The following is a 15,966-nucleotide window of genomic DNA, read 5'->3' as shown; positions in this document are numbered from 1 at the left end:
TATTCGAATATATATCTAGTAGTGAGTGATTTATTATTGCTTTTAATTTCACTGTAAACAGTATATATTTTAATATGTGTTTTTAAAATTTCATTTTTATGTTTCAGATAATTTCAGATAAACATGTATCCGTCAAAACATCTTTTTTGAGGTCTACGAAGCCAGAAATCGACAAAGCTCTGACATCAAAAGGAACAAAGAACACAAAAAGAGGTCCACCATTTATCAGCAAACCAGAAACAGTCTTATTTAAGGTAAATGCACAATGACACATCTCATTTACACTCTCTCAGATGTAATATTATAAATAATTACACTGTTTGTCATTGGTGCAGAATGCATTAATACATCGCCATGGTGTTTTGCAGGATTTTGACCTTGAAAAGACGTATAAGAAAAAGATAGTACTTACAAACACCTCTAATGTCACAAACCACTGTAGATTTACAGGAGTTTCACAGAACCTCATGGATTTCATATCTGTAAGGTAAGAATAACAAGATGAGCAAACACAACAGGGCAGGAAGTGAAAGATTTGTAAAAAGTTTTCTATTAAGCCAATATTTAAATATCCATATACATTTGGTTGAACTTAAATTGTTCGCTAATATTGCGTAATATTGATTCGTGGTCACAGTAGATTACTACAGCCTCGAGTCTCCTTAAACATAAACTTAGTACTACTCTAAGTGATTTTTTGTCGATAGCACATTCCCTATGTATATGCTCACTGTCCAATTTATTTTCAAATTATTTCGAAAGATTATTGAATGCATCTTTTTTTTTTATTCAGTGTGCTTTGTAAATATTCAATCCATGCTTCATAGGGTTTACATCATTAGAAATAGAGACTAACGGCAAAATGTATGAGATGATGATCATGATATTTGAAGCAAAAGGCTTAAAATAGAGAGTGCGGTTTTGAAATGAAATGCTTGCACTGCTGCAGTTGTTTATTAATGTACATTATTCGTAGCCTACTGTCAGGTTCAATATCTATATAAGCAAAACCAATCTGTGGAAGTGAGCAGCAGTAGTAAGACTCTGCTCTGTTTGCCATATGTCCATGCCTCCTTTGACGCCCCCAGAAAAATCTAAAAACGGCTCTCTTTTCTCTCTCACTCATTGTTTCTCTGGTTTTTTTTCTCTCCTTGTGTTTTTTTTTGCTTTATGCTAGAACCCTTTTCTCCAGAGTATCAGAATTTCTCTCTCTCTCTCTCTCTCTCTCGCTCTCTCTCTCGCTCTCGCTCTCGCTCTCGCTCTCTCATACACACACATATTCAGCTTCATGTCTCAGTTCACCAAAAGCAGGAAATGGGTTGATAGCACACATACTGTTTAAAACAGTTCATCTATTTTTGTATTACGTGCTGCTTTTAAGCCGTTTCCTCTTACAATCTGCAGATGACAAATGTTTCTCAGCATGTGCTCATCACTTCCTATTACATCCTCTCAGCCATCTTTCACATGCAACAGATGTCAGATCTGTCCATAAATCAGATTTCATATTTGAAAGCAGGACCCCCTCCCATTTTCCTTTCCTTTTAACATTTATATAATTGAACAGGTAAAATTTAGGGGTAAATCAGCAGATTACTTAGTGTTCTTAGTCTGTGAGCCAGTTTATTAATTAAATCTTTACATCTGAATTTGTGACCTTGAGCCCACGTGGGATAAATTTGGCAGATTGTGTTACTTTCAGTCTGTGTTACTTTGTGAGCTAAATTTAACTGAAAGACAGACTGTTGTATGATGTGAAATGCTGAAATAAAACAGACCGTGAAAAAGTATAGACGGAAAGACTCTGATATATTCTGAGGCATCAGAAGCTTCTGCGAATCTAACCAAGTTGTCCTCCCCTGCCGAATTTAGCAGATGCAGTTCTGAAATAATTATGCTTGATACTCATTGACAACACCAGAATGCTCAAAAGGGTGCGAATGTCAGTGATGCCGGACTGAAACTGCAGAGCGTAACAATTTCGACTTAATGAGCTTCTGGCTGGTTAAATCATGCTGGAGTTTTGTTGTGTTCTTAAGGCTTGGTAATTTGAATTAATATCGATTTATTTTAATAGATCCATTTATAGTTGGTTTAATCCTGAGCTTTGGGAAGTTTGTTCTTTTCATTTTTGCATAGGTTTCCTTCTAGATCTCTGCTTTCTTCCAAGCTCTCTGTTACCTTTTGATTGTGACCGAACCAAAATTACTTCTAGTTTTAGAAGGGGTCTCCCATGTGATCTAAAATGCCTGTGATGTTTTTTCTGATCAGGGAAGAAGCACATAGCACACAAAAAGTGCCACGATTGTTCTTCAGTTTGATGTAGAAAACAGACAAGTATTTATATACATTGGACAAAGCCTGAGCTAAAATTGTTCCTTATTGGGTAATGAGACATAGATGTATGAGCCTAGACAAAGACATTCTGTATACCTTACATACTCGCATCGTAAAGATCCTATAGACACTGCACAGACCCATTAGGAATGTGTGCTAAGAGAACTAGCATGGGGCCCTCTAAATGCTAACAATGCCCAAAAACATGCCAGTAGGTAAATTGGTTATGCTAATAACCCCTAAGTGTGAATGAGTGTGTGATTGCATAGTTCCCTGTGAAAGCCTGGCATCCCATCCAGGTTGTGTTCCCTTCACTGCTTTCCGTGTTCCCAGGATAGATTCCTGAAGCAGATACTGAAGATGAATAAAAGTTTTTACAATAATTTCTATTGCACACCTTCTTTTTCTCATGCCTAAGGGAATCTGCACAAGATCGGCATACCAGTTTCACAACCCACATTAAGTCTGTACTCATGTTTCTTCTCCATGTACCTGCTGAACTTTTGTGGAATTTATTTATCTGGGTTTTCTACTATGTACTTGCGTGGACATTGATGGATAAACTCTGGTCAAAAACAGCAAGAATGAGAACATAAGGAGAGTCATTAGTGCACTTGTAAGCAGTTTAAATGTTGAAATATTGAGAGGCAATGGTGAGAAGAGTTCATGACTGTGTGAGGTCAAGAGCAAGAGGTGCCTACGCTTCTGTAACAGTGTGAAAAATGCTAAAACAGCTTCAGGAAATCTTCAGAAGTGTGAGAGAGATGAAAACAAATGAAAGGAATAGATTAAACAAACACAGGATTTTGGGAACACCTGGTACCAGCAGAAGCAGTTTTTATGATACTGGACACCAGCCATTTATTTATCAGCCATCCATGCATCCAAGTATTATTCTTTTCCCTGCCACAAAAATGCTATTTTGATTATTGCTGTATTTTCTGATAACTGAGGCTGAGCCGACAGCTACAGGCACATGAATGATAGCCCTTGATCCTGCCTTTATTTTTCAAATCATGAACACTATTTTTTGTTCATGTGCCACAGTAACAAGTATTAGAAGTCTGTTATAAAGATCAGTCATTAAACTTGCATTTCCTCAAACACTATCTCATTGTTAGAAGAATAAAAACAGAATAAAAAAGAGATTATATTTATTCAGTAGTAAAAAGATATTCTGGAGTTACATGTCATGTTTCTTAAGTTTTTTTGTTATTACTACGAATCCATAAAAACTGGTGTGATTATTTGTATGTATAGTTTGTATATTCTTTCATTGTGTCATTTCCTAGCTAATCTAATTCTCTTTTGACTTCAATTCAGTTTCGAGCCTCCCGGGCCAATGTCAGCTGGCATGGCGTGTGAACTAGAAGCTGCTTTCAGACCTTTAGTAAGTACTTTTATTACATTTTCCTGTTCCAATCTATAGCTAAGGATTTGGAGAAAGAAGAATGAAAAATCTTGCTGAACAATAATTGACAGCCCAGATTTAAATTGCACTCTTCAATATATTAAAATGAGGGTTCTGGTGTGGAAAGGAAACCGTGTTAAAGCACAGTTATTACTTTTTTCTAGAAGCTGCAATTTCAGCTTGCCAAGTGCATTTAAGGGAATCATCATAGGACATCACACCAGCATGTTAGGGTGAATTTCACAAGGTTAAAGCTATATATGGAGTGCATATACTAAGTGTAGTATGAGTAAATGTGAAGAATCTTTTCTAGATAAATACAGTTAGGTTACAACTATGAAAACACTTAGAAATGGCTCTGTCAGATTTACTGAAAAGAATCATAAGGCAGTTTTGAACCATTATGGGATTTATTTTACTTCTGCTGCTTGAACATTAAGTCTAATTACTTTTATAGCACAGGTTTTGAATGCATGACCCTGCTTCGCACATTTTCCTGTTTCCATGGTATAAGACCCTGTTTCAACTAAAAAGCAAATTTTGGGTGATTCCTGAATTAAAGGGTGGGTCAGAACAGTGAAAAAACAAAAAAATTGCGGAAGTTGGCCTGTTTCAGGACTAGAGTTTTTTAGGAATTTTTAGGAATTTTAAAAATCATATTTTCTCATAAGCAAAAAAAAAAAAAGGTTTTATAGGAAACTTGTATGTTTTGGGTTGATCTAGATGTCCTGATCTTTGACTAAAAAAATTACTGTTACTGTACTGTATACTAAATTGTTTTGTATACATTTTTACAATCAGCTTTAATGCATAAATGGCTCTTATTTTATTCAGCTCTCAATGAAAGTAAACAGAAATGGTTGCAGTTACAGTTCTGAGAAATGTCTAGACCTGCCAGTGGGTCCTGGGAATTGAAAGGATGAAACACTCAGAAATCCAGATGTTGACTATTCTTTGTGCAACATGGCTAATTTAATATCCTTTTATACACTGTATGTTCAAACTCCTTTAGCTGAATGAAGATTTGGATGGCAAGATCCATTTTCAAACCCCCACTGGCCCCTTCTCTGTCACAATCAAGTGCAGAACAAAAAAATGCGAGGTGAGGACTACTCTCTATTCTCTTAGAGATAAGATGGTGCTGTGAGTGTTTTATTTTTTTCCAGGAAGTGTTATGCCTTTTGTCTCTTTTCCCCAGATGGTTGTTGATAGCAGCCTCATTGACTTTGGCACGCATGTGGTCGGGGAGACAATTTCACGGGTAATCACCCTGACCAACAGGGGGGCACTGGGTACTCGCTATTCACTGGCTCCACTCCCCACAAACTGCCTTCAGTTGCAAAATCTATCGCACCATTCCTCTTCTAGCAAGCAGGTAACTTTTCTAATTAGCCACCAGAACAAACACATCAACTTAACATTTGCTTAATGACATTTCTTAGTATTTAAATAATAGTGCTACTATCAGGAACTTGGTGACAGCAACAGTGTAAGAGATGCTGCTCAAGAGGAAGAAATGTATCCAGAGGGAGAAAACACCAACTGTGGTGTTCCAACAGAACAGAAAACAGGTGAATCAGATCTACAGTTTGCTTTGTGAATTTACACTATGCAATGATGAACAGTTTTCCATAACAATGGGTTTTTGTTTATCTGACTAATAATTTAAATTAACTGTGATTGTAGGTACATCCCTAATCAGCTCTGACACGTCTGTAGGTGTTGAGGCTTCAGGAGCTGATGGTTTGGAGGAGAGTGAGGTTACAGAGGTTGAGCAGGGCTGTGATTTTGAGATTACTGAATTCAGCATTGGGGAAGTAAGTTTCTTCCTGGATGTGTGGCATGTTTATTATAAGAGAGAAACTTATAAGGGTTAAACTTTTAGGCACTAAACTTATAGATACTAATGTATAAACTGAAAATGTATAACCTGTTTATCTCTGTAAAGCTGCTTTGGGACAATGTCAATTGTTAAAAGTGCTATACAAAAAAACTGAATTGTAATGAATTAATGTTTTTTTAAAGGTTTCAAAATGTAAATACAACATAATGTTTATATATATTGATCCACATTTTTTTTTTTTGCCTTTTAATATGAAAAAGATAAAAAGATACTCCAGGGACATAAGCTACTGAAAACCAGTTTAACTACCTTTTATAAACAGATTTTTCTAGATTAATGATGGGTCATTTTTGAACAATTTGTTCATTTTCTATAATGTGACTCGGTAGGAAATGTTCAAAAAGTTTGTTTATGCAGACATGTTGGGGGATATGCTTATATAAAGGAGCAAAATGAACCTAATGTCTCAAAAAAAAAGATTTGTTCATTTTAATCAATGAGATTTAAAGAACCAAGTTACTAAAATGATCCTCAGCATTCTCCTACTGATAAACCCCAAGTCTCAATCTCAATCAGGCCTCTCTGACTTTGTCTCCAAAACATCCTACATGCGTGGTCCCTTCAATAAACTCATTTCTAATCCTGAAAAAGGAAAAAAGGAAAATCTCAGCATCTTTAACTCTGCTACCTCCAGCTCTGACTCCTGTCTTTTAGTCAATGCCACTGTCTATAAACCCTACAACATTGCAGGTCCGACCACAGTCCTATAAACTTTCCCTTACATTCTTGCAGATACCCTTCTATCACAAATCACACTCTTGCCACTCTTCTCCACCCACTCCACCCTGCCTGCACTCTTTTCTTCACTTCTCTAACACATTCTCCATTACTTAGCACTGTTGACCCCAGGTACCTGAACTCTTCCACCTTCTCCACCTGCAACTGCAGCACTCCACTGTCCTCCCTTTTATTTACACACATGTACTCTGTCTTACTCTACCTTCACCTCTCCAGGCTCTTCTCCACCTGCTCCCTAATCTCACTACAAATCACAATATCATTGGCAAACATTATAGTCCATGGAGTCTCCTCTGACCTCCTCCATCAATCAGTCCATCGCCACTGCAAACAGGAAAGGGCTCACAGCCGATCCTTGATGCAGTCCTACCTCCACCTTGAAACAGTCTGTCATTCCTCCTGCACACTTCACTGTAATGTCAGCATAATTGTTAAAAATTCTAAAGATCTTTTGGAAAGCAAAACACTGCAATCCTGTCCATCCTTACTAATTTAGGGTTATTTTAGCCACAAGCATATTTTAACAATAAATTGTAGACTAGCCTGACATTTTTCAATCAAATTTGTGTCAAATAATGACACATGCCTTACTGTACATGCATTTATATCACTCATGCAATACCTTGGATTTCCAAATACAGCAGCAGACTAGACAAAAATAATGATTTAATTTTCATGTTTTTTTAGAGATCCACATTGCAGACATGTCATATACTACAATGCTGACCATGTATTACACCAATTACTTTTCATTTCTCTTATCTAAAATTTGTAATGTAACATTTCCATTCTTTCACAAACTATTCAGACTTAAGTTAGATTGATTAATTTCATTTTAAGCAATATTTTAATTTATGCTTCTAGCTAGCTGTTCTGAGATCATTTAATAATGATGTTTTTGTTTCTATACTGATTTGCAATTGTAAAACTGATGGCAACTGTAAAAAATGTTTTTAAAATTAAAGAAACTAAAGAATTCTGGACCTTGGTGTCCTCACAGATTGTTATGGCCATTTGGTATTTCTGCTATATATATTTGTAATTTCTCAGTTTAAGTTTATTTGTATAGCGCTTTTCACAACAGACATTGTCTCAAAGCAGTTTATGTGTTAATGACCTGTTGATATAATGAGTGCTCATTACACTGGAGCATGGATTTGTATATATATATATATATATATATATATATATATATATATATATATATATATATATATATATATATATATATATATATAAACAAATACTATCTTACAAAAGTTAGTACACCCCTAACATGTCAGCAACAATTTTAGTATATCTTCTCAAGGGATAATTCTATAGAAATGAAACTTGGATATGTCTTAAAGGTAGTCAATGTGCAGCTTTTATGCTCGTAAGTGAACATGTCAAAACTGTCAATATTTGTGTGAGCACCATTGTTATCTAGAGCTGCCTTAATCCTCCTGGGCATGTAGTTAATCATTTGCACAGGTTGTTGCTGGGATCCTTTTTCACTCCTTCATAATATCACGGAGCTGCTGGAGATTAGACACACCAACAAACTTCTCCACCTTCTGATTGAGGATGCCCCACAGTTGCTCAAGAGGGTTCATGTCTGGATATTTACTTGGCAACTCCATAACCTTCACCTTCAGCTTCTTCAGCAAGGCAGTTGTTATCTTGGTGGTGTGTTTGGGGGTCGTTATAATGTTGGAAAATGTCTCTAGGTTACGTATGTTGTCCACGCTCTGAATTAATGTGTGTAATTTTGGACGTGCTGCATCACTGGCAGGGTGACCAGGAAGCTAGAAAAGCGCATGGAGTGAAGCAGCACTTGACAACGCTTGACAATGCAGCGTCTCATTCCATATGTAGCCTGCTCGGTTCCCACCAGGGTGGGACAAACACCGTCGAAACGCGGCAGACAAGACAAGAACTGAATCGCGAAGAAGAAGAAGGTGGGCCGATTGGGACCTGGACACCTTGGTGTGCAGGTTCAGAAGAAAGGCAGACCCTGACAAGGAGGTTGTGATATAGGTACAGAAAGCGGTAAATGGAACCAGCACACGGCTCCGCCTCAGGGGGCGGGGCCAGAACCACAAGGAGTGAGAACACCCCCCTCTAGCAGTGCTCTCCGGGAGCAGAGCGTTCGCATAGACATGAGAGCAGAATTTGCATGGCGCAATGAGCGCAACGCAGTATGCGCAGATCATACGCCAAATGTGTACAGAATGTTTCCTTGGAAACCAACTTAGCATGCTCTGCTCGCAGAGGCTGAATTTTTATTTTGACAAACAATAGACAAACAATTCAACATAAAATACACACAGAGCGCTTCATAAACAAACAGAAGCTGGTGCCGGCTTCACTCCATGCGCTTTTGTAACTTTCTGGTCGTGACATCACCCCGCAGGTGATGAAATTTGTAAGATCCCTTATATATATATATATATATATATATATATATATATATATATATATATATATATATATATATATATATATATATATATATATATAATATGCACAAGCACAGCCAACCTGGGTTAACTGCAGAAAATTGTGATCAATTCTTATATCTAACTCATATCTAGGATTCAACTTGTGAAAGTATTGTGTATTGTTATACTATTAATTGTTAGTCCAGAGCTGCAGTTTTTAGGCTACTAAAAGTTATCAATGAACTATTAAAGCTAACATGAACCTTATCATAATAATTTTCTCTTCAGGTGCTTGAGGGTGAAGTGGGGCCTTTTGGTAGCATCAAACTGCCCATCATTTTCACACCAACTATCCCAGGAGAAACTAAACTTGATTTTAAGATCACCTTTTCACAACCCAACTGTAAAGCGGTAAGGATTACTGCAAAATGACTTTTAAAATGAGTGTCAAATGGTCTTAACTGAGAACTGACTTTTTTATATCTAGATTATGATGTCAGCCTATGGAGTGGCTGAGAGTGTTCCTGTGTGGGTGACCAAGCCGAACATGGACCTAAAGATCTGCATGTACAATCGTCTTTACCAAGACTGCATTGAAGTGCAAAGCAGGTGGGAAAGGATTCTTATATTTTTGGTTCCATAATATATGTGTGGTGGCCTGGGAAGCCTTTTTAACGTAAAATTTTTGAAATTGTCTTTATATAACAAAACTTATGGCATTTGACAAATATGAGTTAAGCCTTAAGACTGATCACTGCTGGTAAAATAATAATTGATTACTTCAGGGTTTTTTTCATTTTTATATTTAGCAGTTATAGATTAGAGTGCTCCACAATGCTCTATCTGAATATTGACTATTTACAAACAAAATCTATTTACAACCACAATTTTAAAAAGTTATGTCATTGTGTAAAATGTAAATAAAAACAGAATGCCATGAATTGCAAATCTTATAAACCCATACTTTATTTAAAATAGAATATAGAAAACAAATCAAATGTGTGAAATAAGGACATTCTGAATTTAATGGCTGCAACACGTTTAAAAAAAAGTTGGGACAGGGTTATGTGTACCACAACTACATCTCCTCTTCTTTTAACAACAGTCTGTACACATCTGGAAACTGAGCAGACCATTTGCGGAGTTATGCTTTATGCATTCTATCTGCTTGACTGGTGTTCTTTGTCGTATTTTTCATTTCATGGTGAGCCAAATGTTTTCATTGGGTGAAAGGTCTGGTCTGCTGGCATGCCAGTTCAGCACGTGGACTCCACTACTAATCCATTCTGTTGCAAAAGACGTAGTATGTGGTTTAGTGTTGTCTTGCTGACATATGCAAGACCTTCCCTTAAAAGATATTGTCTAAAACGAAGCAGTTGTTGTTTTCAGCACAGATGGAGCCTTTCCAGGAGTGCAAGCCACCAATTCCATAGGCACTAATGCACCCCTATGCTATCACAGAAGCAGAGGACCAGAGGACATTGTGTCCATGGTTTTTATGAATTACAAATTTGTATTCTTCAGACCACAGAAAAGTTTTTTATTTTGTCTCAGTTCTTTTTAAATGAGCTTTGGCCCAGAGAGGGTGGCAGCATTTCTGGATCATGTTCACATATGGTTTCTTCTTTGAATGATAGAGATTTAACCTGCATAGGGGTCCATAGTTTCTGGGGGAGCGTGAGTGGTGACACTCCGTCTCTGAATTTCATGAGGTCCAGCACTCGTGAAAGCAGCAAGGGAGGAACTGCTGGAATGCCGCCGACTGTTTCTTTGCCTCCTGGAATTTCTCGACAACCGTATTCATTGTATCTCCGAACAGGCCAGTCAGCAGAAGGGCTCTATCCCTGTCAGACAAATCTGACAGGGTGAACTAAAGGTGTCTCTGTGTAGAGACAAGGGCAGACATAGACTGGCCAATGGCCATAGCGGTCTCTGATAAGCCTGTAACACAGCCATGGGGTCTATACGCCTTGCCCATCAAAGTTGAGGTAGTCCTCAGAGGTTTAGTGTGCAGGACCTTAAGGATTATTATAAGGTCACCTTAGTGTGCAGGTCTGGGGAAAAAAGGCAGACGCAGACGTGGAGGTTGCGACATCTGTTGCAAGAACTGCTTACACAGCTTACTTGTTTCTGCGTATCGGCTGGCCAGGCGATCTCCAGCTTGGCTACAGCATAAGTAACTACCTCCAACAGCTTCTTAATCTAAACTGGCTGTGGGGGCATGTCCTCCATGGGATTGCTGGCGTCGAAAAGAAACAGAAAGAAACAGGCCCATCTCCAAACCCTCTGCTAGATCCAACTACGAGCCCCTTGTCTTCAGTCGCGAGGAGCACGCACACCCCCTCAAAGAGTGCTCTATGGGAGCGGAGCGTCCGCACAGGCATGCGGCAGTAATGAGAGCAGCCGGCTCCCTCGAGAGCCGACTGAGCATGCTCCGCTCCAAAGCAAGCGACACACAAACTATGCATATCCCCCTTCTGTGATAAAGTGGCTCAAGGAGGAACTAACAGCCGGAAGACTGCTTGCTATCCATTCTCATAAAATTTTTTAAAAGTTTACTGCACCTTACCTTTTCCTGTAGAACAGACACACACTGACTGCTTCCAGAACAAACAAAAGCTAGCCCTGTCTCCACCACATGTGTCTTTATAGCTTCCTGTTCGTGACATCATCAAAGCTTTCCACCCTTGACTTATTCTATGAGATTCTACCTACAGTGACTGTTGTAGAAACCCTGTAATAGTCAGTAGAGAGCTGACAGCACACAGACATCCAGTATATTCTAGCAGTTTGTTTTGAGTAGTTTTCATTGAAACTTTTTCCACCATGTTTAATACAGCAGGTGTGTTTCCTATTGCCAATTAGGCATACACAGAAGGGCTAATCTCATTAACCAGGTTTGCCAAGTTTTAGCAAAATTTTTCCAATTTACTCCTGAAAACTACACAAAAGGCCTGAAACTTGCTGAAAAGGATAGGCTTTGGAAAATAAATATTATTATAATAATTATTGTAATTATTATTATTATTATTATTATTATTATTATTATTATTATTATTATTATTATTATATAAGACTTATTTTAGAAAAATAAAAATTGTTGAAGATACCCCAATATGGCAACCCAAATAACAGAAACTGTTCTGCTCCTTCCCGAACATGGTTCCTGTGGCAGATCTCTTTTATTGCTTGATTCAATTCCCATATTTGACCAAAAGGTGCAGTAATAATTATCAACAAAATCTCAATATATTGTAATGTCGATATAATGTAGAATATTATATCATATATAAAATATGATTAGATCTATGAATGAACAGCTGAGCATGCAACCAACAAACTTCACGCTAACTACTTGTGTGTAAGTATTTGCAATATAACTCATATAAGTCATATAAGTCAGGATTCGTTCAAATATTGGGAACGCTTGCATATAATAAACAAACCAGGTGCAAAATGAAAACGATCATGAAGTGGTGCTTAAAATGGGGCGAAGCCTTTGAAAAACATGGTCACTCATCCATACTCACAATTATCCACTCGGATCAGTGCTGAGACAATGTTAATTAGGTTTTGCATCTTTGAAATTACGCTTATCTGTCAATAGTGGACACAGGCATTATTATAGCAGCATTAAAAAAAAAAACCCAAAAAAAACAACAGGCCACCATGGCTAAGAATCAGAACTACATGAATATTAAAATGCAAAAAATCCTGAAAATACAACAGATGCATTCAGTTTTATCCATCATCATTTAAACTGATTTGACATTGCGTTTTATATTTTCTATAGATATATGGAAGTTTCCTGGATAATGCAAAAATATAACGAATTTTGTTTTATGTATTTTACATTTGCAATAACTGGTGACTAATGTTCGATGTGTACAGCGTGTGTATTTATAGTTTTACCATAGGTAGCTGTGTGGGTGAGCATTTTTTGTGCATGTTTGCCTCTGTGTGTATGTTTTAGGGTATGTGGGTGTTTGTGCATTTATATGGGTTTTATGTCATGCTGCTAGATCTGATGGTATTTTTGAACTTACAACATTATTACCACGTTTAAAAGACAATGCTACAAGACCCACGAGGACAAAACCCGTGCAGAGTATGTTTACTCGCACTGTCACGCAGTAAATGCTCAACAAACGATTTAGAGCTCTTGATAAACTGAATTTGCGAGTGTGTGAGTACTTCCCTATATGTAAATCACATGATTGAAGCATTGAAATTAGAGTGAGAGGAATCAGCCGAACTAAAATACTCTGACAGAAAATGTTGACATTGAGCTCAGTGCTGTCAGAAAGCAGCTTAAAATAAGCCCTTCATCCTGTCATCTTTGCCTAGTTTAACAGGCCTTCCTTACTGAAGACCCCTCCCACACACTCACACTCAAACACACACACATGCACACGTGTGCGCCCTTCCTCTTTCACGAACATACACACACCCACACAAATGTGCACTGCACACATATAAACCCACGTTCACAAACACAACCCACCTCTCCCAGCTGACACAAACGCAAACACACATGCTAGGCGCAATAGTTTGCTCCGTTTTCTTTTCCTGTTTCTCCTTTTTTTTGTTTTCCCTCTATGAGCTGTGCACTGCTTTTGATTTTTCCAACATATATATATATATATATATATATATATATATATATATATATATATATATATATATATATATATATATATATATATATATATATATATATAGTAAACAGTTTGTGATCCTATACTCTACATCATCTGACACTTAATAACTAGCATGGATTAGGCTAAGTAGGCTAAATTTAAAGTGCCTGTCAACTCATATTTATAGCTTCTAACTGATATCTATAGCTTCTGTGGCACATTTAAGACCAAATATTTCCTTTTGGAAGATTTCTAAACTAAATCTGTCTGCTTTTAATCTTTTATTACTTAGGAACTTGTGTTTTCCTGGCATATTCCCTCACAACAGACTCTTGTATTTACACTGAATAGTGAGCAGCGTATACTGTAACCTTAGTTTTTCTTTTATATGTAGACATTGAAACAACTGAACCTTAATAGAATGATGGTATATATTTTATTGTTTTTACAATCTTAGGGCAGCATAGTATAAGTGATATATTTTAACAAATCATTTGTTTGAAAAACAGTCTTGGACAAGGTGTTCTAGCTTTTTATGGAACGATTACAGAAGAACGTCCCAGCTTCCCCTTTATGTAACCCACCTTTAAACCATTCATATTTTTCTACATAGCCACTCTTGTCCTTTGAATGATTGATTTTAGCAACCAAAGTTGTACTTATTACTCAACTGCCAAATTATAAATGCCCATACAGCAACACTGGGAGAGTGCCATTTTACATAATTGCCTATAAGGCCTAAGGTGATTGCAGGTTTTATACTGGAGAAATATCAGAAATGAATAATGTTTGACCTAAGGATCTTTGTTATAATTATTATCTGTGGCTCACACACACTCTCTTAACTCTTTCAAACTTAACAGATACTTACCAGATACTTACCAGTATCAGTTGAACTTCTGGAACTCACAATACCACATAAACATATGTTAAATCACTATTTCCTGTTTATTTTCATTGTTATCTGCAGTTGTCCTTCAACCTGAACTTAATACATATTCTATGATTACAATTAGAACAATTTTTTTTGTTAAGGGGACTCAACAAAAAAAAGGAATCTTTTCCCACGTTCATCCAAATCCATTAAATTAAAATTAAAAACATGCAGTGCCTAAACATATAACTTTATATAACTTTTACTGTGTCAAATAAATAAGTATTTTCTGTGATTTTATATTTTATTAAAATCAATTTATTACACTGCCCATTAAGCTCAAGAGGATTTTTCCTAGTGTGTGGATGCAAACAGAAAAAGCAGTATATAGGTCTCCCTGTCATGATCTAAATATACATGATTCTAAATATGCATGCCTTACAGTACCAAATCCTGCTCTTGCACAAGAGTATCAACCACTGATAAAAAGCAAAAGAGCTTCCCTTGTTTATAAATCATTTGGTTTCGTTCTGGAGATAGAATTGTGGTGGTACATAAGGAGTGTCTCCAGGTTACGTATGTAACCATGGTTCCCTGATGGAACGAGACACTGCATCAACAACGTTTTGTTAGCGCTTCCGCGTTGTCCATGCTCTGAATCACATGTGTAATCAGTCCAATGGAAAGCGTGGTGTCACGACCAGGAAGCTATAAAAAGCACATGGAGTGAAAGGAAAGAAAGCGCTGCAGGGATGCCGGCAGTGTGGCCTGGAGATGCAGCGTCTCATTCCCTCAGGGAACCATGGTTACATATGTTACCTGGAGATGTTCCCTTTCAGGAACTCAAGCTGCGTCAAAAACGCTTGGGGGAACAAGTATACAGTACCGCCAGACTGACCAGTCCCTGCCTACTGTGTAAGAGCACAGCTAGGTCAAAAGATAGAGGGGCCAGGAGTGGCACTAAGGTCGAGGTTCAAAAACCTGACAAAGGTCAGCGGGGTGGACCAGCTTGCAGCGTTGCAGATGTCTTGGAAAGAAACTTCTGAGGACCAAGCCTTAGATGCTGCCACACTCCGGGTTGAGTGTGCTCTGACCCCAAAAGAAGCTGGGCGACCAGAGGACTCATAGGAGGATGAAATAGCATCCACAATCCATCTGCTGAGAGTCTGCTTGTTTGCAGGAAGACCTCTCCATGGAGGGCCATAGCGGACAAAAAGTTGATCCAACTTTCTCCACAGACTTGTGCTGGCACCAGACAGTCGGTTTAGCTTTTCCTGGTTTGGGGCCTGGAAAGGAGAAGGACAACTTGCCTGGGGCATAACAGGTCATGGGATGAACTAGGGCACCTTCGGAACTTACCCTAGTCTAGGGTAAAGGAAGGCACTGGCCATTCCTGGAGTGAACTTCAGGAATAAGGGGGACACAGAGGGCCACAGGGCCTAAAGGTCCCCCACTCTCTTAAAAGAGGAAATGGCCAAAGGAACACAGTCTCCAGGATGCCTTGGCCAACGGGTCGAAGGGAGGCTCAGATAGAGCCTCCAACACAACGGCCAAGTCCCACACAGTCATGCCGGAAACCTCAAGCATATCAGGCCAGGCTGGCATAATATGCTGAAATGGCGGACGTGGAGACTTTAAGG

The 15,966-nt window shown here is 37.9% G+C and overlaps 1 protein-coding gene across 1 annotated transcript in view; it reads left to right on the top strand.

Moving 5' to 3' along the window:
- The window catches only part of cfap74 (cilia and flagella associated protein 74), a gene marked incomplete at its 3' end in the record, with an annotated part of 64,942 nt that overhangs the window by 22,290 nt on the left and 26,686 nt on the right, over positions 1–15,966 (top strand). Inside the window, exons 13-21 of the mRNA XM_083554340.1 lie at positions 108–254; positions 369–487; positions 3,661–3,727; positions 4,761–4,850; positions 4,947–5,123; positions 5,205–5,319; positions 5,435–5,565; positions 9,101–9,223; positions 9,300–9,421. Of these exons, the coding sequence (XP_083410466.1) occupies positions 108–254; positions 369–487; positions 3,661–3,727; positions 4,761–4,850; positions 4,947–5,123; positions 5,205–5,319; positions 5,435–5,565; positions 9,101–9,223; positions 9,300–9,421 (1,091 nt within the window). The remainder of the gene's footprint in view (positions 1–107; positions 255–368; positions 488–3,660; positions 3,728–4,760; positions 4,851–4,946; positions 5,124–5,204; positions 5,320–5,434; positions 5,566–9,100; positions 9,224–9,299; positions 9,422–15,966) is intronic.

The sequence above is a fragment of the Silurus aristotelis genome (genome assembly GCF_946808225.1).
Source record: "Silurus aristotelis genome assembly, chromosome: 11".
Classification (NCBI taxonomy): domain Eukaryota; kingdom Metazoa; phylum Chordata; class Actinopteri; order Siluriformes; family Siluridae; genus Silurus; species Silurus aristotelis.
This window is presented reverse-complemented; position numbering and strand designations above follow the sequence as displayed.